Genomic DNA, 27,846 nt, shown 5'->3' on the forward strand with positions numbered 1-27,846 from the left:
TCCAGGTACCTTAAACGATATTAACGTCCTCGATTGGTCTCCTGTTTTTGATGACATTTTACAAGGTCGAGCTCCAAGGGTACAATATGTGGTCAACGGGCACCAGTGTGATTTGGCGTACTACCTCACAGACGGCATATATCCAAAATGGTCAACATTTATCCAATCTATCTCAAACCCTCAAGGTCCTAAAGCAGAGTTATTTGCTAACGTTCAAGAAGCAACCCGAAAAGATGTGGAGCGTGCTTTTGGAGTTTTGCAAGCTCGATTTGCAATAGTGAAAAACCCGGCTATTTTGTGGGACAAGAGACAAATAGGGATGGTTATGCGAACATGTATCATACTGCACAATATGATAGTAGAAAATGAACGCAATGGATACACTCAGTATGATACATCAGAGTTTGAAGAAGGAGACTCGAGTAGGTATTCACAGGTGGATATGTCATATTCTCCGAAGCCTTCAAATCTCCGTACTATGCTTGACATACGTTAAAATTTTAAATTTCTAAGATTAAAAAAAAAAAAAAAATCTAACGACTCCATATTGGATAACACATTGGACATATAATTATGATAAGAGTCCTTAACTATTGAAAAAAAAACCATTATAACATAGCTAAGGATTCCAATGGTGGATAACACCTTTGGAGTTGCTCTTAGAAGTTAAATTATATAATGTATGATTATTACTATATTTAGTATATTGGTTTGCCCAATTTTATCGCTTCTAGAAAGAAAAAAAACTTTATTGCTTCTACTCGGGAATTCCTTCTAGTCTTACCAGCTGATATGTATGTGAAGTTTGTGTACAAGCATCACATATATGGACAAGATCCTTGTTGGAATAATCCAAACTTTTAAGATCACATATATATATAAAATAATTGTCTTAACTATATTTGTAATTGGTTTCCTATAAAATCTACTTACAAAGATTTGATTTCTGAAAATTTAGAGTCTTTAATCGTCTAATACCATATTCATACCAAACCTATTAGATGAGAGCAGGTTTGCCTTCCATCGTGGGCGCCACGCCGTAGATGAATTAGTCGGTGTAGTTCTATACCACATAAGGAGAAAATATATCAAAAACGACAGTCTTTGTTATTTCCCCAAAATATCTCTATCTCCTTATGTCTCAGTTGTCCTTTGTCTTCTGCTCTTCAGTATGATTGGAGCCACCAGCATCCATACTGTCATAACATATTAACATTCATAAACAAAACATTACAAAACAGTCTCCCAATCTTGGAGTATAAATTTTAAGGATGAATGCATTCAAATTGTCACTCAAGTCTTTGTACTTACTGTATACGCAAACCGCAAGCCACTCGTTGACAATTCTTACCCAAGTACTCGTCCATCCCACGTCAATCGTCCACCTAAACGAAAAAAAGAAGATAGTAGTATAAGTTGAAGTCTCAAGCTTTATACTAGTCATACAAAAGCTCATAAGTTTATTATGTTTTAGTGTGTATGTATGTGCATAGAATGTATGAATAAAATTGGTGAGAAAAGCTTTACTTTTTCATGGGGTGATGAGTGTTCCAACCGATGAGTAGCATAGCGAAGTACATTGCTCCTGTCGCAAATACAAAATGAAAGAATCCATATCCATATGGAACATCATCTTCCTTCTCTTCTACTTCTTCTCCTTGGCTGTTCGCGTCTTTCTTGAATTGGAAACATTGAGAGTCTATTCCCGTTGAAAATGTCGCAATAACCATTGCAAGTAACGCAACCACGAAGCTCTGCACAATATTATTCAGAATTAGCGTATTAATTTTGCATGAAACTAAAGAAAAAGGGTATTAAGGTAATAAGGTGTTGAAAAAGTATACAATAATGGTAAGCCAGTCCGTTCTGTTTGACTCTGCTGATTTTCTGTTGCAGCTTTCTCCCACTGGTTCACTGCACAACATTATTTTGGGGCAAACCAATTTACTATATAGCTCAACTAGTTCAGGATTTTTATAAACTTGTATATCTTATAGAGTTTAGGGTTTAGAAGTCAGAAGTGGAGTGGGATAAGTACATTTAGAGCGTTCACATGTCAAATTTAATGTGGTTACCACAAGGAAGAAAATAAATTAATTAATCCGGTGTTTTGGTATTTGTTTGAATATAACATACCTTCGAATAGCGCACCAGCAGATAAACACAATATAGAGTCCCATAAGAGCCGGAGTCAAGTATCCAGCATTCACCTATTTGGGTTGGCAACCACAAACACATCTTAATAACTTCTAACATCCAAAATACACACGTACATGACACAAATGTTGATTGCAATGGTTACTTACTTTAGGGTGAAGAGCAATGCTTGTCATGAGTTGGAGGAGGAACAACGTCCAAGTTATGAAGAATATATTGAGAAGGCATGAAGAATCCGGCGCGTACCATATATACATCAAAATTAACCCAACTATACACACTGTATATGAAGTAGTTGCTAGTAGCATCACATGGACATGGCTACAAACATAAAAATATACAGTGTGTTGCTTGATTAGAAATATATTGAAAAAAAAAAAATGGAACTTCTTGGCAAATCAAAACTAACCATCTTTCTGCGTCTTTTTTGGACTGATAGCATTCATTAAGCCATGTAATGAAACTGATCACACTAATTAGCTGTATGAGCAGAAATACCCTATAAAGAAACAAGAAAACCTTAATATTGGAGGGTTTCATATCATATGTACATTGTGAAAATTGGACATATCAATCTTACCCTGCACCAAAATGGGCAATCTCTCCTGCAGATCAAACAGAAGAAAAGAACCTTTTAATCACTTGTCATGGCATTTGAATTAGAGAGAGTACTAGAAGATGAATTCTTCCTATTAATCCTTACCGTAAAGGCGAATAATGGTAGAAGGAAGCAAGAAAGGGATGATGGTTAAGGCAGGCCACATGATAAGCTTAGCAGACCACCATCCCGAATGCCATTTATCTCTTGATGAATGCGTTTTCGACGTGCCAAGTGTTGATAGAAACATAACGAAATAGAACAACTGAGGATTTACGGTTAAGCTCAAAACATTTTCTGATAGTGTTGTAACATGACTTAAGTGAACATATAGCATTCAAGACTGATTCAAGAAAGGATACAAAACATCCCAAGCTGACCCTTAAGACTCCTTCTGTCCCCAGACAGTTCTCTCCACCTTTACAATTCTTGAATTCTGAAATTTAGAAAAAAAAAACGGAGTTGTATCAGACTTGTAAGACAAGGAACGAGATTAAAACCTGATTTAGTGGTACATACTTGTCACTTCTGTTAAGGCACGCTGACCATAATCACGAGCAGCCCATGCTAGTAGATTAGCGATTAGGAATATCAGACCGTATGCATATCTAGCCATCCAGGGATTGCAGCCATTTCGAAACTGATTAAACCATGATCCATTCTTGATTGCTTCATAGCTATCGTTTCTACTGTTGCTTCCGCTGTTGCTAGTGCTTGTACCAGTCTCCATAACTCCTTATACTTACTAGACTTTTCTCCTCTTCATGACATTAGAAGACTGAAGATTTCAAGAAACAGATTATCCATGGGGAAGGGTTATGCATCATAACTCGGTTTCTTGTAGCGGAAGAAATTATCAAGAACGAAAAAGAGAACACATGAGCGAGAAATTTGATGATTTTTCTTCCTTCAGATCAAAATCTATGGAAAAAAAAAAGAAAAAAAATGAAGCATATGTAGATTTTAAGAAGAATGTTTTACATGAGAAACATATGAAGCCGTATCCTCATAATAGTCACACAGAATCCATTTCATTTTTTGTTCTACCAAACATGACAGAGAATACGTATACTACAAGTAACTCCTACCCTTGTTTATTTTACCTAAGCTAAAAAGGCAACTTTTATATGCGTCAACAAGAATCCACAATAGATGGCTCATTTCTAACCATGATTGAATATTTGAAACTTTGATCCTTAACCATGTGAAATGATAAAGAACAAAAAGACAAAAAAAATACCAAACTTAAAGAGCAAGCTGTAGTCTTTAGGACAGTCAAGATTCTTAAGACTTTGAACTCCCAAAGTCAAGATTTGGCAGTAACTGATAAAGTTTAAAAATCATAAGGAGAGGCGTGTACAAACAGAGAAGCACCCAAAAGAAAAAGGTTAAGAGATCAAAAAGGGAACCAAAAAAAAGAATCAGATTTGATAGAGATATATACAACTTTGGACTCGAAAAGAAATAATGTGGTACGGATAGTTTTGGGCAAACGAATCTTTCAATCTCTTACGAATCTGAATGGGTAATGGTAGGCAGCAACATCGGATACCCTTTTGGGCTTCACAGGTCCACTTAATGGAGTGGAGACACATGCCTCCACTTAAAACTATTTTGAAGAGTGGGATAATTGTTTAGCAAAAAAAAAAAAGTGGGATAATTTGATAGTCATTCCACCCATAAAAAAAATTAATAAAGAAAAACGTCATCTATAATATTTGGATAACATAAATTATAAATCTTCAGAAATTTATTAGATAAATATTTCATTTACTTTATGTAAGTTATCGAATCCTGAAGGCAAGACATATATATGCTTTTGACTTACCGTGGAGGCAAGTCATATAGGCACATAGCAAAGATATGGCTTTATAACCAATTATATAAATGTTATATGGAGATGAATTAGCTTGGTTTAACACCCCTTACATATATATAACTTTTACAGGCAGTTAAACTTTGTATTATGTAAGCATTTAAGCTCATCTCATGCTTCAACGTTCATAGGAGTAAATGAGCCTTGGCCTTAATTACGACTACAAATACTAGTACATAATTAAAATATAAATATGAAACTGAGAGTCAACAAATAATAAGAAACTCAACCCTAAGATAGAGATAGCATGTGGATGACTGGATGTAGTATTGGTATTTGTAATCTATGTAGTAGAATTTTCATGTTAGAATGTTTAGAACCTCATTTAGAGTCCGGGAATTGTTCATTATTCATTATAAAGTACTAACTAGTAACTCCTAACGTTCTTAAATCAAATATTGATCGTTTGTATACGTTGGAGATGTATTACCATCGACAAAACCTAATAGGTAAACCAAACTCGATCCAATTAAATAGAGGCGACCGAAAGAAAATAAGTTGACTTATAAAGGAAAAGAAAGAAATCAGCTATAAATAAAGGAAACCTAACTCAAAGAGCACATATTCACAATCACATATGAGTCGGTATAAGAACTAAGGTATTTATAGCTTGAATTTGTAGTTCTTTGACTATTTCATTATTTTTTTATAATCGACCTTTAGTCTCTCGATAAACATTTTTCAAATAACTCACCACTAATTTCGTACTTTCATCTTGAACAAACTTAATTCAGATTAAACATTATAATATAATAGACCCGAAATAACCGGCATATGAACTAAGCGTGTACCATTAGATGAGTAGCAGTAAACCACATAACACCATAGAGTCAAAAAAATATTATAAGAAAACTATATAAACACGTTTTGTTGTATTTTAAACAACACGTGGTTGTGTTTTTATTGACTCCACAGAGTTAAATTGGCAGCCCATAAAAGATATTCCCTCCGTTCCTAAAAGATGTATGTTCTGGAAAAAAAAATTGTTTCAAAAAGATACATTTTTTACTTTTTCAATGTATAATTTTATGAAAAATTGTAAGTTTCAAAAAAATTAATGGTGTTTATTGAATTTCTATTGGCTAAAAATTATGAAAAATTGTTATTCACAAAAAATAATGCATATTTAATGAGTTTTCTTAATACTCCCTCTGTTTTTAAAAGATGCATATTCTAGACTTTTCACATATATTAAGAAAACTCATTAAATATGCATTGTCTTTTGTGAATAACAATTTTTCATAATTTTTAGCCACTAGAAATTCAATAAACACCATTAATTTTTTTGAAACTTACAATTTTTCATAAAATTATACATTGAAAAAGTAAAAAATGTATCTTTTTGAAACAAATTTTTTTTCCAGAACATACATTTTTTAGGAACGGAAAGAGTATATGTGAAAAGTCTAGAATATGCATCTTTAAAAACAGAGGGAGTAACTATTTTCGTGTTTCTTTTTTGACTCAATTTGAAATATGTGGCCGCAGAAATTGAGTTATTAGTTGGTAAACCAAACGTCAAAACAATACTAATTTAGTATACAAGTCAAAACGTAATTTTATCGTAACGACTTAAAACAAAATCAAAACCCGTCAAATAGCTCGTCCTCTTGGCCTTACAACCCGTAATTACTCTTATGTTTCGTTTTAGCATAAACATATTAATTAAGCAATAGTTTAATTCATAATTATGTTAGAGTTACGGCTAAATCTTTTTGGCAAAGAGAGACAATTAGCTGAAAGCAAATAGTGAAAAAGAGAAAAGTGAAGAACGAGTGGACCCTTTCTGTCTCTGCCGATCATCTTTTGAAAATCGACGTTCAATAACACGATTAACGAGGGAAAATTACATGAGTAAAAACTAATTCGAGTTTCCACCGATTGAGATTCCCTTCGTTACCATTTTCGTTTTCCCGAGACATATATTTAAGTGTAATTCTTTTTTTTTTAAGATATTTAAGTGTAATTCATAAACAAGCAAGCACATGCACATGTTTTTGAATCTCATAAAGGACGAAGAAAGGAGGAGATAGAGAGGAAGAAAACCTGTGATTTACGAGATCAGATCTGGAGAATGTTGTGCGTGTTCTTCCCCAAGCTTTCTTGTAAATGTGAAATCAAACAAGAAGATGAAGAAGAATGATCAAATCTGAGATAGATATATAGAGAAATGTGAAAACAAGACGGAGAATGGTTTACTTTGAGCAGACAGTACTTATAACTTATATAAAAATCTACAAATACATACATACACAGCCTTTTTTGGAATATCCTATTTTTTTTCTCTATTTTTTTACTTAAATATTTTTCTCTTTGCTTTCCCGCCGTTAGCTTCTTCTTTCCGCTACTATCCTCAGGTATCTTTATAAGAAAATGCAATTTAGATTTATGTGATGAAGAAAACCATATGTGTTGACAAAAAAAAAACTATGTAGTAATATGTTTTGCTTAATTTATTTGTTTAGTGGTAATAAACTTAGCTATGTAATTAATTTACCAGAAAACCATTAAAATATTAGGCTGCCTTAAGATTTGTTCAGATTTCTTCTTTATGGAATTCTATTATTGTTATACATGAACGTGCTCTGTGATCAATTATTGTACCGTATATCTCTATTTTTTGTTTCTTTTTATTTTCTTAATTAGTTGGTTTTCGATAAATTGACATTAACTTCTTGGTATATAGTTTTTGTCTGGAATTAACTATTTTCTGCCTTGAAATGAGCTTCGATGGCAAAACCATTCCAGAAAACAACAAATTAAAGCAAAATAAAATTGAAAAACACATACTATTTTTTTTAAAAGCTTCAATAACATATATTTATAAAAATTTCATATTCATTTTTTTGGGATTTTAGATGTTATAATTCAGAAATCCTTGGCGCTGGAAATATATGAGATCAAAGCCTTATCAACCTGTTTCACTGAATTCTTTGTGTCCTATATTCAAAGATCTTTAAACATCCGTGTAGACTGCTTTGACAACGAAAAACGAACGTCTCTACCTGTTTGTGCAAGTCTTTTATGCTGGTCAAGTTGATCCGAAATAGTTTTCGATGCCAAAGAAAAAAAATCAGAAAATAAAGATATCACTAAAATAAAGATATAAATAAAATAAAGTCCACACTAGATCCTTAATGTATTTGGTTGTTATAATTTATAAACACCTAAGCCACCTAGTTAATAATCTAGGCGTCCGGTTAATCGTTTTAAGCGCTATACGTTAGGTCGTCTCCCGCTTACCGTCTAGCGCTTTTTTTAACACTCCTAAAAACATAAAAATTAAGAGTGGACAACATATCTGTAAATTGATTTGATATGTTATTCATATCGATTCTAACCAAAAATTTGAATATCTGTAATTTTATAAAGAAAAACAAATATTAATATGCAATATCTATAAAAAATAAACGAAATCACAAATCTAATATTTTTTAAAAAAGGATATCAGTTCCAATCCATTATAGACATATATATACTATATTTACAGAAATTTTCTATATTATATAATTATTATATTTTATATAAGTTGAAATATTTTTACTCACTAATTTTATTATTTTAGTTCTTAGAATTTTAAAAAGTAAATATTTTTTTGTAACAAAATACATTTTAGATTATTTATTTGTTTATTTTTTGTATGGACCGAATCATATACTTGGTAAAAATAGAGTAGCTGCGAAGTAGACTGAATCAAAAAAATTGATTATCCAAATGAAACAGATTAAATCAAAGATCTCCCTGAATATTTGTTTTTTGCCCACCCCTAATAAAACTGCCACCATACATTGGTAACTCGCCGGAAAAAAAAACAAGACACTTAGGAAAAGAGAATGTAACACTTTCATTCACCCTTTTAATATGTTCGTTAGTCTATTGATGAAAGCTTATCAAAAAGCTGAGATCAATAGTGATCATCTTGAATAACTCCGTCTATATATATCTTTCCGGTAAACCAAGGTCTTGATCACTCACAATATTCTGCGGCAGTCTTTAGTCTTACTATATAATTTTTGAAGAAGGTTCTAGCCACCTCTTCTGCAGTGTAATCTCGAGGACAAAACACAATTCACAATGACAGAGTCAAACCCTTTAGACTTGGGTAAGACACTTATGAAGAATTCAAGTCAAAGTGGATACCATATATTAGATAAAAAATGTCTTAGATCGGCAGTTGGAAATGATCTTTAGTAATATATAAGATAGATAAGCCATTCTATTTTGGTTTTAGGTTGGAAGCTCATCTAGCTTAACATGGTATCAGAGCTCGATCCAAACAGTCCAACCCGATCAACATTGATATGGTTCAAAGTTGGTCCATCGATCCTTACCCGAACATTCCGAGATTAACGCTTAAAGAGCCATCATCTCGAGAGGCGTATTAGACATAAAATGTTCAACATCGGTAGTTGGAAGGGATCCTAAACAATATATAAGATAGACAGACCACTCATCTTATCACCAATTGGTTTAGTTTGGAAGCACATCTAGCTTAACATGGTATCAGACCCCGATCTACATCGATATAGCCCAAAGTTTGCCCATCGATCCTTGCCCGAGCATTCCGAGATTGGCTCTCAAAGAGACATCATCTCGAGAGAGCATATTAGACACAAAATGTCTCACATCGGTAGTTGGAAAAGATCTTTAGTAGTATATAAAATAGATGATCCACTCTATTTATCACCAATTGATTTTAGATTAGAAACTCTTATAGTTTAACACCATATTCACTCATGGATAGGTAGTGGCTCCAACCAACCCGATAAATGTTCCTTCCATTCCACAAAACCCTGTCAATTTAGCATTTGTTTCTAACATAAAAAAATGTTATTCTTAAAATTCTATGCAATTTTTATCAAAAAAAAAATCATTTTAACTTTAATTGTCATTATTAATTGTCTTTGATAATCATTATTAATTGTAATTACTAAGGATATAAGTGAATTTGAATCAATTTTTTTAACTAGTGTGCAAAAGTGTCAAAGTGACATTCTTTAAAAACAATTGAATTATTATATTATGTAAAACTATCATATATTTTGTATACGTGAGTGTAAAAGCAATACCAACTAATAATATGAAAACTAGTTAATATATAGGAGTCTTCTCGGAATTACGTTGGAAATTCATCTACTCCAAAGCAATGAAGGACATACTGCATAGAAAACAAACAAGCAAGCAAAAGGCAAAGAAAATAAAATACTATGTAATTTATGAATTTAGTTTTGTCTCAATGTGGGGAATGATCAATCTTTTTTGGGAAAAGAAAGGATCAGTTCTTAATTTCTTATAAGTACTATGTAGAAATCAACAAAATTTAAGGAAATATAATTTTTTTATTACCAGAAAGTTCGGACCAAAACTTTAATCTTCCCGAGCCCGAAACCACATGTAATATTAGTTTCGTCCTAACGATTATTCGAAGTAACCAAATATTATTTCTTTATGTAATAGCACTTGATATATATATATATTCCAGTGTACCATCTTTTATTTTATTTTTATGTTTTTTTGAATTATACAGGAGTATTATGATCTCACATAAATGGTTTAAATTAATCATGTTTGCCACATGTCTGTGGTCTTCTGTCTCTACGATGCCGAAATGTTAATTTTAGAATGACCGAAACTCGAATCATGGTGGTTTTACTGTATTGGGTTTTTGCGTTCAAGTTAATCACCACCAGACCACAAGGTGTGGTTACATAATAACCAGGGACATGTACATAATAACTGTGTTGTGTTTGACGACTCGATCTTATTGTCTTACCCGTTCGGCTCAAACAAGTGATTCGATAATATTGTTTACATAATGTTAAAATTTTCCATGTAATGGCTTAACCAATTCCCCCACAGAAACAGACTTTTTATGTCTATTCACATGTGTCTTCTACCTTCGTCGACGGATTCATTATTTTTGAAACTTTGATTGGTTCTACACAGGTTACCACTATGTTTTTTACATAGTGCTAAATATTATTTATTATTTAAATTACCCTTTTTCAAATTATTCAAAATCAAGGCACACTTTATTGTTGGATTCTTCGATAACGAGTCAAAGAGTCAAAGTTTGTTTTACTAACATATATAATTAAATTAACTCTTGTCATTTATCTTATATAATCGAAATGGGCGTGTTACATATACCCTAGTTTTTTGATAAGTTTTGTTTTAATTTCAAACTATGTCATTATATGTTATTCATATAACCTATGATTGTTGTTAACGGAATGTTTCAACTTTCAAGTAGCAAAGATGAATATAAAACATTGGTAAAATATTGTTTAACAGAATGATTAAGAAATTATATGTGTTTTTAACAGGAAATTAGATATTTATAACCTAAATTAATAAGAAAAATTCTAATTTTAGGTAGCTACTAGTCATTAATTGGCCTTAAAATGAGGAAAGCTCAATATATCACTGTTCTATTTAAATTTCGATTGAGACTCGATTAAGCAGATAACATAAAAATAAAACCCCGTAATTTGGTTCACATATTTCTTTTAAACTCATAATCAATTAAGTGGCTGCTATTATCCTAAAATGAAACAATTAATTTTTTAAAAAGAAAAACAACCATTCATCTAGTCAGAGTAGTCTAATATATTATAGATAAACTAATAAAAATCACTAGATGTCGAGGTCAAAAAATTAATAAAAAAAGTGTCCATACAAAATACAAACTAGAAAAACAGGAAGACGTTTCAGACATGACAAATTATGGTGTAGTTGTGGGTGCTGATCTTTCTACCACACGAAGAAGATGGATCATTATGCATCACCCACTTGTTATTAGTTATTTATTCTGAATTATATTTCTTGAATCGTTGGAATTTATTTTGGAAAGTATTTTAGCTTACGCCAATAGCCTTTTATTTAAGATTCAGCAAAAATTGCGTAATGGAAACAATAAAGGCTTCACCATGCATTAGCGTCCACGTATGTCCTTCTCAAGTCTCAAAGACAAGGTTCTTCGCGAACGGTCCAAAAGCAAACATAAAATTATTAGAGAAGATTATTATTGTTCAAGCATCGGTGGATATATGATATATCGACCTTGGATGGCTACTCCCACGATTTTAAAAGACAACCAAAATAAACAAAGGTCTTTTGTGAAAATTATATTTTCTGTTGTAGTCACATCGAATCTCCATCTACTGGTGGGGAAATTCTTCAGTTTGTTGTTATCTTTAAAAGAGAAAAATATTTTATGGAGTACGCTTTCTGCACCTATGAACTGAATTGGTATATGGATTGTGAATTAATGATATATCCACTGTAAAGTTTTCTTTAAAAATAAAATATCACCGGATATCAGCTTTAGCCGTAAGGCTGTTCAACTAAGCTTGGAAGTCAAGAGGCTCCCTAATAACAAAATTCAACAAGACCACAACTAGACATGCGGTTTTGAACCAAACCAAACCAAATATATTTCGAGTTTTGGTTCATTTTTGGTCATTGGTTCTGAACCAATCAACAAATTTCAAAATTCATAAGGTTAACAGTTTGGTTCCGTTTGACAATCGGTTAGTAGACCGAAAAAATCAAAATTAACCAAATTAACTGAAAATACTCGAATTTAACTAAAATTATTTATTTAACCGAAAAACTAAAACTTCAGTTTAGTTTAGTAACACAACTGAAAGAACGAATTTAGTGAAACCGAGAGGTAAATTTTCAGTTCAATTTGGCAGTTTTTTTTTTAATTTATGAACTAGATTTTGATCCGAGCTTACAAAGCGCAAGTTTATTTTTAAAATTAAATAAATTCTTCTTATATAATTTCTATATAAGATAATGTATAGGTTTGAGTACATTTACCTAGGCACATTGAACCTACCAAACTGAAAAAATCAAAATTAAGCTGAATTTCATAAATAATCGCGCATATCTTATATCTTTAGAACCGAAAAATAGAAACCAAACTGGGAACCAAATGAGTACTTAAATTTTTAAAATACAAATTATATACCTACAAATATTAATTAAATTTAATTTTTAAATAACTAAGTATCCTAAAAATACTATTTATAAACCAAATTTTGTAAAAAAAAAAAATTAACGACTCGAATATTTTTTATTCAAATAATTAATAGTTAATTATTTATCCTATATTTTTTTCCAAACAACCTAAACTATCTGATTTAAAGCGCAAGATATTTTACATTTGTGAAAATTCAATAAAACGTATCATATACATTGTTAGAATTTATAAAGTAAATAAACATGTTCTATTTAAACCAATCTTTTTTTTACTAATTCCATTTAAATCTCCAAGCCGTTTAGACCCATTTGATATTTTTTTATGATAAGATTAATCATTTAGTTCATTCTATGTAAGAAAATCTTAATAATTGATTGCATGTAATTAATTAAATTAATGTTTCATAGCTGAATAGTTGACATTAAGGCTTTTAGTTTTCAATTCATGTAAAAATGAAAAAAAAATGTTATACAACATAGGATTCTCCATTACAACATATATTAAACATAGTACTAAACCATAAAAAAATTTATATTATTAATGAAATTATATGTGGTAATGATCATGTCATATGCAAACATGTTTTAATAATTTGCCATATATTTATAAGGATTTATTGTTAGAGTAATTATATAATAAATTATGTGAGAATAATAAATGAGTTATGTGAGAATAATAAATGAGTTCATTTAAATTATGTAAGGTATTTATATAGTTAGAAAAATATAAGATAAGATCAAAAAATAGTTAATTCTAGTGAAATGGTTCAACAACTTTGTTTAAGTAGATTTTTTAAGAATTATTTTCGTTTAATAGTATAGATTAGCCGCAAAACCAAACTAACTGACCAGAAACTGATGTAACCTAACCCACATGCCTAGATAAAATGCCCGAGCCGAAGTCTTAAGTGGTCACACTGGAATCAAACCTTAGACACGAACAAAATTACGTTATTGGTCTAACATTCAATACATTGTACAACCACGCACAAGTTATATTTGTAAAGTCTTGCTTCATAATTCATCGTTCGTTTGACAAGAAGTGAAAAACAAATAATAATATTACAAGTAATTTATAATCCTACTAAATAGTGATGGAACGTGCAAAAGGTTATGATGGTGAGTTTGTATAGAGCACTATTTGGTGGGGGCAAACTCAAAGAGGATTACATAGTCAAAAGGCAACAAGATTGGCGTGCTCCTTGTTTGTGTTTATGTCCGTATTTACTATTTGACCTGCAATTCCACAAAAAGCAACAAGATCGACTAATATGACCTGCAATTCTACAAACAATAACATCGTTATTTTGGTTAGTGGTTCATTTACCAAGATATATATAATCATATGAACATATAGATATGCCACAAACTTGTTTAGAGTGCTTCTCTCACAGTTAAGGTTGTTTCTAAAACCCTGAACTCATTTTAAGGATGTTTTAAAACTCTAGATTTGAGCTAGTCTGGTCCATAAAACTCGGACGACAAACTTTTGCGTAATAAAAGAACTAAAAAATTGGTGTGGTTCGGTGATCTATTGTACTACACGTGACAATTTATCGGACACTACGCTGTTTGTCTGAAAAAATCTCCACTATGGTGAATACATCAAAATCTTCTTTGGAAGTATGATGATAAATCATTAAGCGAAAAAAAAGTATATGATAAATCAATAAACCTATCACTATTTTTTTTTTGTCGACCAAATAATTTTGTTTAGGCAGCCTATTAGGCGTATACAAGTAAAATCGGTTTTATAAACGAAGCCCAACAAAACAATAAAATAATGTTTAAAATCTATCCAGAAATGTTATCCTCATGTAATCGAAAGTTCAGTTTATTGTTACTCAACACGATTTGTAGAAGGAAATAGAAATTTTAATGAATAACACTTTGATTTGGTTGAGATAAACACAACAAAACTCGGTTAGCGAAATATAAATCCAACTAAGCGGAACCAAAATCAATCAATAGATCAAAGCTATTTTACTATAACAAAATCGGGAGAAAGATAAAGATCAAGATGTGATAAAAATTAAAAAGTATATATAACATATCAATCCAACGTCTATGCCAACCCACTTTATTGATATTTTGTGCCAATGCACACATATAAATATATTTTTTTAAATCGTAACCACTAGTTAATATTTTTATTTTATTTATAATTTTTATCTTATTTTATAATTTATATATAAGAAATTACACAAAATTCAATTTAAATAATAATATGTTGTTATGTTATCTATATACAATCTTGTGTATAAAATTGGATTGGTTCAATTATTTATTTGTGTATATATTAGATTGCATTTATTTTCCAAATTTAAATATTTTATTTTTTATTTTAAATAAGTAAAATCATATTAGTTTCGTTAGTCACATTTAGTTCAGTTTGTTGTTTTAGATTTATATATAAATTTGTAAAATTTTGCATAGTTTATATGTTGTTTTGAGAAAAAAATAAATAAAGTGGTATCCAAGTCTGTATATACACAAAATAAATAGTTTCGTAAGTCACATTTGTTCAGTCTGTATGTTATGCTCAAAACCTAATTGTACTCGTTGGAATATTAACTAACTATCTCAAACTGATAAGTGTTACAACTTACAAGGGTCAAGGGACCCACCCAAAATTAGATCTCCATCGGTGATGCATTGTGAACATCGACTCCTAAATAAAATCAGGAGCGAGGAGCAAAGCTAAGAAGCAAGAGATTATTTAAGACTTTGAATAGTTGTTGAATAAAATCCCCTTAAAAGCTCTGTGTATAGAGAGAGAGAGAGAGCGAGCTTACCTTCGACTTCGGTTGTTCCTCTGATGACCACCGCCCTCACCGGCGTTTCTTCACCGGAACCGCCAGACCCACCAGATCTAACTTCAGCATTTATAATCCTTTCCACTTTTGTCATTTTTACCATTTCAAATCTAGATCTATTCAAATCTAGATCTAAAAATTCAAATTTTTAAAAAGATAGATTTGAACAACCAGATCTTTAAAGAGACTTTTCTCCCTAAAGATTTTGGTTTGACGTGTCTTATTGTCGTGTTCATACGACCCTTTACTGAAGCTCACCCGTCTCTCATTTTCACCATGTCAGTCACCACCGGATCTCATTCACAGCCATCTTTGCAGGTTATAAATTTGAAACTTTATGTCTCTATCTTGCTTGCTTCGATGATATCCTTTGAGTGTTCTCTGGTGCCTTGTTCCGGCAAGCTCGCCTCTGTGCGACTCTCTGCAGTATGCAGTCTATGTTCTAGTATCACTCCTGCAAATGATAGTTTAAAGTTGCTTTCTCTGCAGTATGCAGTTGTTTCTATCTTTTCAGTGTTTCTGGATTGTTTATCCTTTGTGAAGTATGATTGTCTCCCATATCTTCCATTCGGTTTGAGTGGTCGTGTTGCAGGGAGTAGTGCGCCCAAGATTATGTATGCTTCCATGTTTGTTCTGTTAAAAGGCTCATCCATTTGGTGCTTTGTCGCCTCTGATTGTGATGCTGAACTTCTGATTGTTAAATCTGCTTCTGTTGCGGTTTCAATCACGGGTGTTAGACCAGTACTTGTGCTCTCTAATTCCCAAAGCCTCAGTACACTTCTTAGCATGATTGGCGTGGAGTTTCGAGGACTGCTCGGCGACATTAGGTGCTGTTTATGTGTTATTGTTGCTCCTATCCTATAGTGTTATATCATATTGCTCTATTTTTCTATGGTAGCCGCAGATGTTTTAGCCGGTTTGGCTTTGTTTTTGTATGATGTAAACCATTTCTCCAGCTATGGTGACTAATGATTTATAAAGTTGTTGTTTGATCAAAAAAAAAAATCAGGAGCTTGTATGCATGTTTACACGCCTAAAATTTTGTAATATTGACACTATTCATATCTGAATTATGCATGGTTTGTATTGCATCATATGAGAACTAAATTCTTAAAACTAAGACCATCAATGAGCCTAACGAATTCTAAACTATTTCGAGTTGGGCTATGTTTTATATTCCACAAAATGGGCTATCTTAAGGAGATCAATGATTATTTTGGGCTTATCTCAAGAAACTAAATTTCATTACAAGCTTGTATTGGATTCATCTTTTATACACTTGCACCAACATTTTATACACTTGCACCAACATAAACTACAAGTTAAAGTCAAAACGGCCGTACAGTAACACCACTAGTAAAATTGTTGTGGTACAAACTTCAGTAAGATAAAAAAAAATCTGTTTCTAAATATCTTTCACGATTTTCTTAAAAAAATAAGGTGATTATCATCAATTGGCTAACGAAATATACAGTATTGCTTAATATATGATATTTGTCTATTTGGTATAGTGATTTACTGTTTCTTAAGTCAACACATACACTAATGATCACTTCTATAACATATATGTAGATGGTATCATTACTTAATTGTTCACATGACAACATGTATTGATATTCCTCATATATATCTTCCACGAATCCTTCTTAGGTATATCGATGCATAACTATGTGCAAAGCAAATGGGGCAGTAGTTAAACCTACTTGTCCAGCTTTCTTCTTATTATTTTTTTTTATCAAACCATACTTGCATTAATCTTAAATATGTTTAAGCTCCAACAGAGGAGGAGGATACAAAGGGACTATTAACAGCCAAGCAAACAACAACAATAACATAAGGGATAAAATGGCGATACAAATCATAAAAAAGAATCATATGTCCAGCTTTCTTATTTAAGTCTTAAATACGATCCACCTTTCAGTCGCGGTTAAAGGGGAAAACAATTTAATTTATAATTGTTCAAATTCATATTTCTTTTTCGTATGAACGCTCTGGTGATGTAAAAATTTCATATCTTACATATTTGGGAGATTCCTTGTGGCAATTAGCTTAACCTTTACTTTTATTAGTCCCTTTTGGTGGTCCTTATAGTCCATTTTCTATTCATTGATATATCAAAATATGAGTAGTCATTTTCTAGTCTTTGGAGCAACCAAACAACTTTGCAGTTCACAGATTAGAGAATCAAGAAAAAAATGTGAAAACAAAATATCATATAGGACAATAACTCATCAAAGTAACTAGAGAAAGATGGCAACATCGTCATAATCTTTGTCAGATTGGCGCAGAATGCTTTGAAGGAAATGTGGTTGATTCATTTATCCAATAGTTAAACCATGCCCCAAATTAGATATGCCAGCAATAATTTAAAATACTTTTTTTTTTTTTTTTGTAAACTAGCTTTCATTAATATAAATAAAACTAAAAAGATACAAACTCATAAGCTAGTGTTTAAAAGAGCAAAAGCCCAGTAATTAGAAAATAGATAACTTAAGTACAAGCCCATGAATCTCAATATTGAATTTTCTTGTAGTTGTTGAAGCCCAAAGAAGGGATGGTTGAAGAGATTAACGAAGTCGTACGTCTTATTCGTTGAGATCAGTTGAGACTGAAAAAGATGATACATAGAAGATGTGAAACTACGGCCTGGTGGAAGGGAGATCAAACCATCTCTGCATCATCTTGGAACAGAGAATAGGGCTCGAGTATCTGAAGCTCTGAATTTTATTTCGGATTTGGCGATCAATCAAGGAGAAGATCGAGTCAATTGAGCGGAAAGTGTTGGAGTGAAGTCTGTTGTTTCTTTCATTCCATAACCAGTAGAGAGTGGCTTGCCAAGAGAGAAGAACAAGAAGGCGAAACGCTTTTTCCGAAGGTAGAGACTGCATCTGAAGGATCGTTTCATCCCACGATCGTCGAGGAATGATCCGAGAACGAGATGCAATCAAAGTCCAAAGATCGTAACTAAATCCGCAGTCAAAGTACAAGTGATTTCTTGATTCCACTTGCAAGTTGCAGAGTAGACAAGTAGGAGTTACTTGGAGACCCCATTGAAGCATCCTGTCTTTGGTGGGGCATCTGTTCAGAGTAACTAGCCAAGAATGAAACAAGTGTCGGGGAATTGCGTGAGGATACCAAATCGCCTTGGTCCACGAGTGTGTAGCTATTGCTCCTCTCAAGTAAGTGTAGAATTCTCCCGTACAGAACTTACTATTGATTTTTCCTTCAATTTCCCATTCATATTAATCATGGTTCTCAGTTAACTGGATAGTGGTGAGGAAAGCACAAACCTGTAACATTTCTTCTGATCTTGCAGCGGGGAGATTCCAGTGATCATCACGAAACAGAGAAGCAATGGTTGCATTCAGTGGAATGTCAAGCCTTGAGTTTGACGAATCCCGAAGAGCTGAGACTAGTCCAAAAGGAGCCCAATTATCTGACCAGAACCGAGCGGACCGACCATTTTCCAGGCGCATTTTGATAAGAGGAGAAACCTCAGAGCGAAGCTTGATCAGTTTGTTTACGAGCCATGAGTTCGATTGCCTAGGCTTTACTGTCCAGTAATTATGAACGGAGCCATTTAAGATCACCTCTTTGAACCAGATTGCCCAGACTGAGTCATCTCTAAAGAACAGGATCCATATGAGTCTCAGGCAGCAGGCTTTGTTCCAGAGTAGTAAGTCCTTAACTCCCAATCCCCCTTGTTCTTTGGTTAGAGTGACTGTGTCCCATGCTACCTTAGCCGAATGATGTCCCTCTAAGCTTCCTTTCCAAAGGAATAGACTACACATGGAATTAATCTTTTTAATGCATGCTTTAGGTAGGATGAATGCTGAAGACCAGAAGGTTGTAATGCCAGATATCACCGTTTTGATCAGAAGGAGACGTCCTGAGAAGGATAGAGACTTTACAGACCAAGCCGAGAACCGAGATTTTACTTGCTGAAGCAGCGGTTGACACGCCGAGAGGGACAGTTTCTTGGAGTTCAGTGGAACTCCCAGATAACGAAAAGGAAGAGAGACGTGGGACATGCCAGTAGATGCTTGGATTGTATCGAGCTCATCCTGAGATAAACCTGAAGCGAAGAAGCCTGTTTTCTGGAAACTTACCGCTAGTCCCGATCTTAGCTCGAATTCCCTCAGTACTTTTAGGACAGTCTGAACTGATTCAATGGAACCGTCAATGAAGATCAACAGGTCAGCAGCAAAAGAGAGGTGAGTAAGCTTCATTTTTTCACACTTAGCATGGTATTTAGATCTTTCGGTTGCGACGGCTCTGTTTAGCATCATAGAAAGACAATTCATAGCAATGACAAATAGATATGGAGATAACGGATCACCTTGTCTCAGTCCTCTCTTACCCTTAAAATACCCATTGACTGTTCCATTGTAACCCACCATAAAACTAGTTGTGCAGATACAAGCTTTTATCCAGGAGACAAGGCTTTGAGGAAGATGGAGTCCTTCTAAGCAAGAGAGCAAGAATTCCCAAGAGAGAGTGTCAAACGCTTTTGCTATGTCCACCTTGATGGTGATTCTTTTACTCCCTTTGTTCTTGTGATAACCATTTACCAACTCACTTGCTAAGGTTGTATTCTCAACCAGTAGTCTATCTTTTACAAATGTTGTTTGACATGGCAGTATGAACTCTGGGAGGAATGGTTTCAGGCGAGTGACAAGGAGGCGAGAGATGACTTTATACACTGTGTTAAGACATGAAATCGGCCGAAAGTCAGACACCTTTGTAGCTCCCGGGAATTTAGGAATAAGAGAGAGGATGGTTGCATTTGCTGAAGCTGGCAAAAATGCAGTGGCAAAGAAGTGCTGGATTGAATCTACTACCTCATGTCCAATTACTTCCCAACTAGCTTTGAAGAAACCAGAAGTTAGACCATCAGGTCTTGGGCTTTGTTCTGATTCATTTTAAAGAATTGCTTCTATATCTCCACATTTGATGGGATAATTAACATTTGTTGTGCTTGCGCAGGAGAGACTCGATAATCAAAGAGACTAGAGAACCATGACGCCATTGATGCAATCGGTGGGGAGCAGGAGGCTAGGGGTCCCAGAACTGACTGGAAGTGAGCAACAGCTAGCTGGCTCATCTCAGTAGGATCATTTACTCGGGTTCCGGCAGCAGTAGTGAAGAGACGAATTGCATTGTAGCTTGCTCTGACCTGACAAATTCTGTGAAAGTAAATAGTGTTCAGGTCTCCTTCCTACAACCAATTGATCCGTGATTTTTGCCTGAAGAAACATTCTTCTATTTGACGCAGGAAAAGCCAGCGATTATGAAGGTCTCTCTCTTCTTGAAATGATTGTTGGCTTGGAGTAGTAAGTGCTTGTACCTGCACAGTTTGCAACAAACAGTAAGTTTCCTTGACTGTCTCTTGAATTTTTGAAAATTTCTCTCGGTTTAGAAGTTTCAAATCTGATTTAATGAGTTTTAGCTTCCAGCAGAGTTGAGTGAGAGTCCAGCAGTTGCTTCCAGCCCGAGCCCAAGCGTCGTTTATCACCATGGTGAAGTTTGGATGCTTAGTTAGGTAGTTTTGGAATTTGAAAGGCTGGGTTCCCGCTTAAGGTAGATGGATAGCAAGGTCTAGAAGGCAAGGGGTGTGATCAGAGATGGATGGGGGGGAGAAATGTGACAGAGGCATGAGGGAAAGCTGATAGGGTATTATAGTTTATGAGCTGTCTATCCAGTTTTTTTTGCTATTGGCGAGTCTGGCTGATTGTTGGTCCATGTGAGAGAGGGACCATTATAGCTCAGATCAAATAGGCCAGCTTGGAGTATACAGTCCTGGAACTGGTACATCAAGGAATTGGGAACAGAAATAGTATGGGAAGAATGTTCTGAGGGCTGCAATATTTGATTGAAATCGCCACCAACAAACCACTGATTGTTTTGGAGATCATAGGAGTCTGATAGATATATGATTTCAGCCCAAAGGTCAGCCCGGTTTGCATAGAGATTGGAAGCATACACAGCAGTGTAGTAGAAGGGGTCTTTGTTCGGCAATTCAAGCAAGCAAGTGAGGCTTTGACTACTCTGGTGAACTACACGCACCTTCATAGGATCCTTCCAGATTATGAGTATTCTACCATCTTCATCAGACTGGTGGTTTGAGACAAAATGCCAACCAAAGCAAAGCTTAGTCATCAGCGGTAACATAGAAAGTTCTTTAATATGAGATTCAAGAATGGCTCCAAAAATAGGCTTATGAGTTTGTAACCAACTAATAAAAGGCCGATGCTTATCCGGGTCATTTAGGCCTCAGATATTCCAAAAAAAGAGTTTTACACTCATTGGGAAGAAGGAGGGACCTCGCTTGTAAGGCGAGGAACCAGGTGCAAAAAATCTAACGAGGAGTTGGGGTTTTCTATAGAAAGCCGGGTTGAAGAGATGGGGGTGAGAGGATTGGAAAGAAAGGCGAGGGCTTCTACAGGGTCAGTAGGCTGGTGAGCAAAAGGATTTGGATTGAGAGAAGAGGAAGGTGTGAAAGTTGGAGAAGATCGGGATCTTTATAGAGAAGGTCTAGGGATAGGGTCAGGGGAGTTAGACGAAATGGCTGAAAGAGGAGGATTTACATGATCAGACGAGGATTCAGTGGGAAGGGTTGTGAGGAGAGGAGGGTCAATTACCATTCGGTCCTGAGAAGAAGGGACAAATTCAAGAAGAGCAAAGGAATTAGAGATGGCCAGTTTTGGGGTATCAGAACTAGCAGTTGGAAGATTTGACGAGGGGGCTTTTTTTGGCTTTAAAAGTAGCTGAGGCTTTTTTAACATAAGTTCTAGTGGGAGCATTTTTTGGTGTGGATTTGAGGATGAGAGTAGAGAAGGAATTGGCAGGGGCTTGTTTAGGATGATTAGTTTGGAAAGGGTTTTGTATGGGAAGGTTTGATTGAGGAGAGTTTGATTGAGGATGGTTTTGTTTAGGAGTGTTTTGAACCGATGGAGGGGAAAGCAGGAGACAGTTCCGAACAAGATGACCTAGTTGATGGCAATGCGAACAGGTTGGAGGGATCCAAGGGTAATGAACCAGAACTTCAACAACTTCTCCACTCTGGCGCTGAAATTCAACAACCGAGGGAAGGGGCTGAGTGAGATCAACTTCAACTTTCACACGAGACAAGGTAAGGCTAACAAGGTTCCTTGTAAAGTCATCTGTTTCTTTCGGGTCACCTATCAAACCTGCTACTAAACTGAGACCTTCTTGATGCCTTAGGTCGAAGGGAACACCTGTCAAGTGTGCCCAAATCTTTATAGCTTTTAAAGGCGGAGTAGACATAGAATGCTCTAAAGACCACTGCGCCGTGTGGAACATGGAGTCCCCTACATACCAAATATTCTTCTCGAGAATCTTCTAGCGAAGGTAATCATTTGAGATTCTCACCAAAGTAGATCTGTTACGGGGTTGTTATGAATTTCTAACTTTTTTCCTTTGCCCCACATATGGTTAAAGACGCTCTGAATCTGATTAGACGGAGGTGGCCTTCCATTGTAGTAGCAGATGATGAAGTCTTTGTGAATCGCAGCACCCTTCTCAAAAACTGAGTCAGGAATTAAAACTCTAGGTCTTCATGTTTATGAGATTGTTACAGGGGCAAGTCTTTTTAGGGGTTTATCTTCAGAGATTCTCAATCTTTCTACAAGGGATGGTTCTGAAGGTGTAGTTTGGGTGGGCATTTGAAGGGTAGGAGGCAGAGTGACTGGTGGTGGGTTGGTTTCGAAACTGGGGTCGGTGGTTGAAGCTGGCGGATTAGTAGGTTGAGAGGATGATGCTTTGTTTGTGATGATAGGAGATGAGGATTTAGGGTTAATTGTTATGAAGTTTAGGATAGGTACGTGAGTTTCTTCTGAATGAACAGGGGCAGTAGGGATTTCAGATCCAATTTGAGGACCAGTTTCAGCGGATGCAATAGTTGCTACCGATTCAAACTGAGCTTTGATAGTGGGGTCAACAGGTTGAATCTTGGTAGAGCTAATAGAGGAGAGAACCAGTAACCCTTTTTTCAAAGGCTCCGGAACAGTGTTACGTTTCTGTTTCGAGAGGGGAGTTGAGGATAAGAGAGGATATTCTTGAGGAGACAGAGGGGAGAGTGGGTCGGGAGGGTCCGGTGGAACAGGGTGAGGTGGAGGGGAGTCACCAGCGGAGGACGGCGATGGGCTCGGGGCGGAAGCACGGCTAGGGAGCTTCCAAACGCTCTGCATCGGAAAGCGAGTCAGAGAGGTTTTGACTTCGTATTTATGCTTCTTTGTATGATTTTTAATCAGTTTTATTTATCCATACGTCTTGAATATCTTGATTTATTATTAGTGAAATCTTCAGCTACAAATTGATTTTATTCGAATATATATGAGGTATAACTTCCTTTTCCAACGTAAAGAAAGCGATGGAAATGAAAACAAGACTGAAAATGATTATGGTCTTATCGGCTAAGGTCTACTTCCAAATAGACATACTTGGATTTTTCTAACCAAACATCTATAAGAAACTCGTGAACTATGCCATTTTGGAGAAGAAAAAAAAAACTGCGAATGACTAATTAATTTTTGAAAAACGTCAAAATGCAATACGTTACATATAAGAGAATAGAATATTTCAACATTTAAGGGAATTAGGAGTGTGATTGGCAATATATGTGAAAAATTACCAGAGGGTTTACAATATTATACCGTTTTTTATTAATCTGAATTCATGGGCTTAGGAAACTCCACAACATAGCCCATATACACTCTTTTTTTTTTTTGAAATACCACACTTGTTTTTATTATAAAGTTTGTATTGTTTTTACTTTGTAATTTTTTTTGGTTGAAACAGTCACTCCGCTTTAAGCGAATCACCTACTGTCATATATAAATTTGTTTGGAGGAATCACTTAATTCCACTAGGTTTGCGAGGGCAAATCGTATAGTATCAAATAGTTATGTGATCATTTGGATCAGTTGTAGAAGTATTTTTGATCTGCTCTTATAAAGAATCAAAACAATATGATGAATAAAGTTAGAAAGCTGGATAACATGGCACTTTATCCGTGAAATAGAACTTTTGCTGATGCATTCATCAGATGGTCTCAAGAAGTCAAGCTCATCGCACCAACAACTGTCTGGTAACTAACAAATGCATACTCTACAAACAACCGTGTTCACTTCTTTTGCATTTTTAATACTTGTTTATCCACCACCTTGACTTTCTGTCTAGCATATACTACCTCATGTCATAAATTCTCTACAGATTTTTTTTTCTTTTCATTTGAAGAGAAACCAAAATTTTCTCATTTTTTCTTAGCAGAAAACTCTGTTATGTCTTTTCATTTACGTAAATATATTCATTTATTTTTCCCTTTTCACTAGAAAACAGTTCAGAAAGACAAATACTTCGAATTTATTATTTTGGCATATTAAAAAGACATACTTCGAATACTTTATAGAATAATGTAATATTAAGAAAATTGGAAAATTTGATTAAAAAAAACTAGAAACATATCGATCATTTTGCAAATTAGAAAATAAATAGTAACTTCAAAATAGAATATTGAATGATTACTTTCTATTTAGAATAGTACCACCCAGTCACTCTATTTCATAATGCAGATATTTAGAGAATGTTTCTATTTTAGATTAACTTTAATTTTATTGAACTATTTGACCAGTCATATTTTACAGTCTTTTATATTTAACTGAATTAAATAATTTGTGTGCTTTTATCCCAAATATCATAGAGCCTGAAAAAATAAATTGTTACAGAGAGTTTTCTTACTTTGTTTCGGCCTTTCGGGTTATAGTCTAAGAGATGCTTTCACATAGTTTGGTAAAGTCTTATACTATATCCTTTCCACCATTAAAAATCTAAGAACACAAAAAATGTCACTGGAAAATACTGACTTGCAAGTTGCAACTGTATTAAAGAGCATTAAATTCCAATAAATTTCGATATTTTGGACAATTTTTTCTTTACACGTTAAAGAAAAGAATTCTATTTTGGTTTTTGAATAGTGGAAATCCATTAAATTTTGGAAATGAAATGAGAGGTGAGTTTTAATAAATAAAAAGTATATATTGTAAATCATATGTGAACAAGAAAAAAGTACAGACTTGTCAGCCCCACTCCGTGAAGACTTCATCCTTTTGTCGGTCCCCTTTCTATGTGGTGAAAATATTTGTCCACGCTCTTCTAACTCACCCACTCAAATCTAATATAATGCCTTCGTAAGTTATACACACGATTAAACTTATAAGAGCTAATCTGACTATTCATGAAGTTTCTTTGAGAAAAAAAAAACTATTATAGTGTCTTCATATCACAATAGAATTACCAAAATTATCTAATGGCAACATGTTATCTTTAAATAATTACGAGAAGCCATTTTGTAAGGGTAAATAAATAGTAAGAAACACAACACTGTAATTTTACAAACCAGGACGAGTTAGTCTGGTGGTGTACGGCTTGCGGCTGCAAGTACGGTCTCCGGGTTCGATTCGCACTGGCCACCAGGGAATTTACATGCGGACTTGCTCTGGCGCCCGAGATCGAAGACTGTTGCCTGGCCATGACCCACTCTCGGGTGTGCGTCCGCGCCGCTAAAAGGTTCGGTCTCTAGTCTGGACCACCACGGTGGGGCCAGGACACTCGGTTATCAAAAAAAAAAAAAAAAAAAAAAATTTTACAAAGAAATAGCTACAAGTTTTCGCATAGGACACAGCTAATACATCGACATGTTATTGTGACCGATTTGACTCGGACAAAAAAAAACGTTGTTCTCCTGTCGATATGGCTGAAAATTTTCCAAAAATAGCACAAGTTCGGTTCGACCGACATTTATCAGGATTTTTTTATCTATACTATAATCTGTTTTACCACCGAAAAAGAAAATCGTGGCACCCAAAAAATGAAATTTAAATAATAAAAATCAATGTCAGTTACAAAAAAATCTATAATAAAAATCAATGTAACTCGTAAAGTACAAATGTATTAGAAATTTGGATAGATATATATTATATACATTCAAAATAGATAAAATGAACTGACGCATGAAATCGTTGAAATGACGAAAACAAATATTTCTGTTTTGTCGGCAGAAATTCTACTGTTTCTTTATTTTCCCTCTTTTGAGTATTTAAATAATCCAGTTTCAATTTTCAACACAACAAAAAGGGTTTAAAATTAAACAAAGAAAAAGTGTAAGGAATTGCAGCGACCCACAAATTAAGGATTCAAATCTGACTAAATATTTTCTCTTTGTTCAAGTCAATAGCACTCTTACTGAAATTTTTGCGCTAATCAAGGCTCTTATTCCTCCCATTTTTCTTTTGTTATTTCTTTATTATGAGTTGATTATTTCATGAGCTTACTAGTGCAGAAAAGATGGAATATAACGAAATTCTGATTATCGTCCATAAATATTGTGAAAAAAATTTGAATAAAAATTTTAATTTTCAATCTAAGGGTCAGTAGACATGCGTGTTAACAAAACAAAGATGAATGCGCACTATGTATATGGTGCAACTCTATGAATGGAGAAATGAAAAATAAATGTAATAAGCCTCTACGGCTCGTCTGATAGATCAAATACGAAAAACCAAAAGAGAAAAATGTGGCTGAGTTTCACTATGAAAAATAACACAAAAATAAAATTAATCTCACAAATTGAAAAACAATGGAGCAGAAGATGTTGCTCCGATTATATCATCATCCCTCTATACATACAACTTTTTTTGTTTCCTGGAAACCATAATAATCTCTTCTTCTTTTTGTTCTTATTTTCATCAAATAAATCTTCTAAGACAATCTTGATCACTCGCTTAATCTCTGTAAAACAATCTATGAACAATGACGGTTTTTAGATTTTCAATCTTACAAAGAGTAGTAATTGGAAACGACATCGCTTTATATTTGGGGTTTTACCTGTCCAAGAATCAATAGAAGGGTGGAGGTGGAGGAGAAGCATAGGATACTCCGATCACTGGCGGTAATGGCCCTTCATATTCAGGAGATGGCGGTGGTGGAGGCGGAGAGCTGTAATAGACTGTCGGTGGAGGTGGGGAGCTGTAATGGACTGATGGTGGCGGCGGAGAGCTGTAATGAACTGATGGTGGTGGTGGTGGTGGTGGTGGGGAGTGAGGATACATTGGTGGGGGAGGCGGCGAATGGTGTGGTGGTGGTGGTGAATTGTAGTAGTATGGTGGAGGAGAAGAATGATGCGGCGGTGGTGGTGAATTGTAGTAGTATGGTGGTGGAGGTGAGTGATGCCGCGGTGGTGGGGAATTGTAGTAGTATGGGGGAGGAGATGAGTGATGTGGTGGTGGTGGCGGAGGTGAGCTGTAATAGTATGGTGGGGGAGAAGAACGGTGAGGTGGTGGTGGAGGTGAGTAATGTGGCGGTGGTGGAGGTGAGGGGCACGGCGGTGGGGG

At 34.5% G+C, this 27,846-nt stretch overlaps 2 protein-coding genes across 3 annotated transcripts in view; both read right to left on the reverse strand.

Moving 5' to 3' along the window:
* Nucleotides 1-848: 848 nt before the first annotated feature.
* On the reverse strand, nucleotides 849-6,847 carry LOC106328962 (probable serine incorporator). 2 transcript variants are annotated; one of them, XM_013767520.1, is made up of 12 exons: nucleotides 6,678-6,847; nucleotides 3,275-3,533; nucleotides 3,118-3,191; nucleotides 2,861-3,020; nucleotides 2,738-2,762; nucleotides 2,567-2,656; nucleotides 2,307-2,478; nucleotides 2,137-2,210; nucleotides 1,845-1,914; nucleotides 1,528-1,754; nucleotides 1,312-1,385; nucleotides 849-1,196 (listed from the first exon to the last, which is right to left on the reverse strand). In XM_013767520.1, exons 2-12 carry the CDS (start codon nucleotides 3,483-3,485, stop codon nucleotides 1,135-1,137), a joined length of 1,239 nt encoding a protein of 412 aa, XP_013622974.1. In that variant the 5' UTR covers nucleotides 3,486-3,533; nucleotides 6,678-6,847; the 3' UTR covers nucleotides 849-1,134. The 2 variants fall into 2 exon arrangements, with proteins under 2 accessions (XP_013622974.1, XP_013622973.1); XM_013767519.1 differs by having other exon boundaries at nucleotides 3,275-3,676; nucleotides 6,678-6,845.
* A 20,173-nt stretch (nucleotides 6,848-27,020) lies between these two features.
* Nucleotides 27,021-27,846, reverse strand: part of LOC106334972 (leucine-rich repeat extensin-like protein 4) — a 2,657-nt gene continuing 1,831 nt past the window's right edge. The window contains exons 2-3 of the mRNA XM_013773385.1: nucleotides 27,341-27,509; nucleotides 27,021-27,256 (exon numbers count right to left, since the gene is read on the reverse strand). Of these exons, the coding sequence (XP_013628839.1) occupies nucleotides 27,352-27,509 (158 nt within the window). The 3' untranslated portion in view covers nucleotides 27,021-27,256; nucleotides 27,341-27,351. The remainder of the gene's footprint in view (nucleotides 27,257-27,340; nucleotides 27,510-27,846) is intronic.

This window comes from Brassica oleracea, chromosome C3, assembly GCF_000695525.1.
Source record: "Brassica oleracea var. oleracea cultivar TO1000 chromosome C3, BOL, whole genome shotgun sequence".
Lineage (NCBI taxonomy): Eukaryota > Viridiplantae > Streptophyta > Magnoliopsida > Brassicales > Brassicaceae > Brassica > Brassica oleracea.

Excerpts from the sequence above, each read along its gene's own strand:
- LOC106328962 (XM_013767520.1), bottom strand. The coding sequence starts at position 3,485 with ATGGAGACTGGTACAAGCACTAGCAACAGCGGAAGCAACAGTAGAAAC. Across the intron at positions 3,021-3,117 it reads GGGTCAGCTTGGGATGTTTT|TTGTTCTATTTCGTTATGTT; the intron begins GTATCCTTTCTT and ends GTAAATCCTCAG. Across the intron at positions 2,657-2,737 it reads ATTGCCCATTTTGGTGCAGG|GGTATTTCTGCTCATACAGC; the intron begins GTAAGATTGATA and ends GTTTCTTTATAG.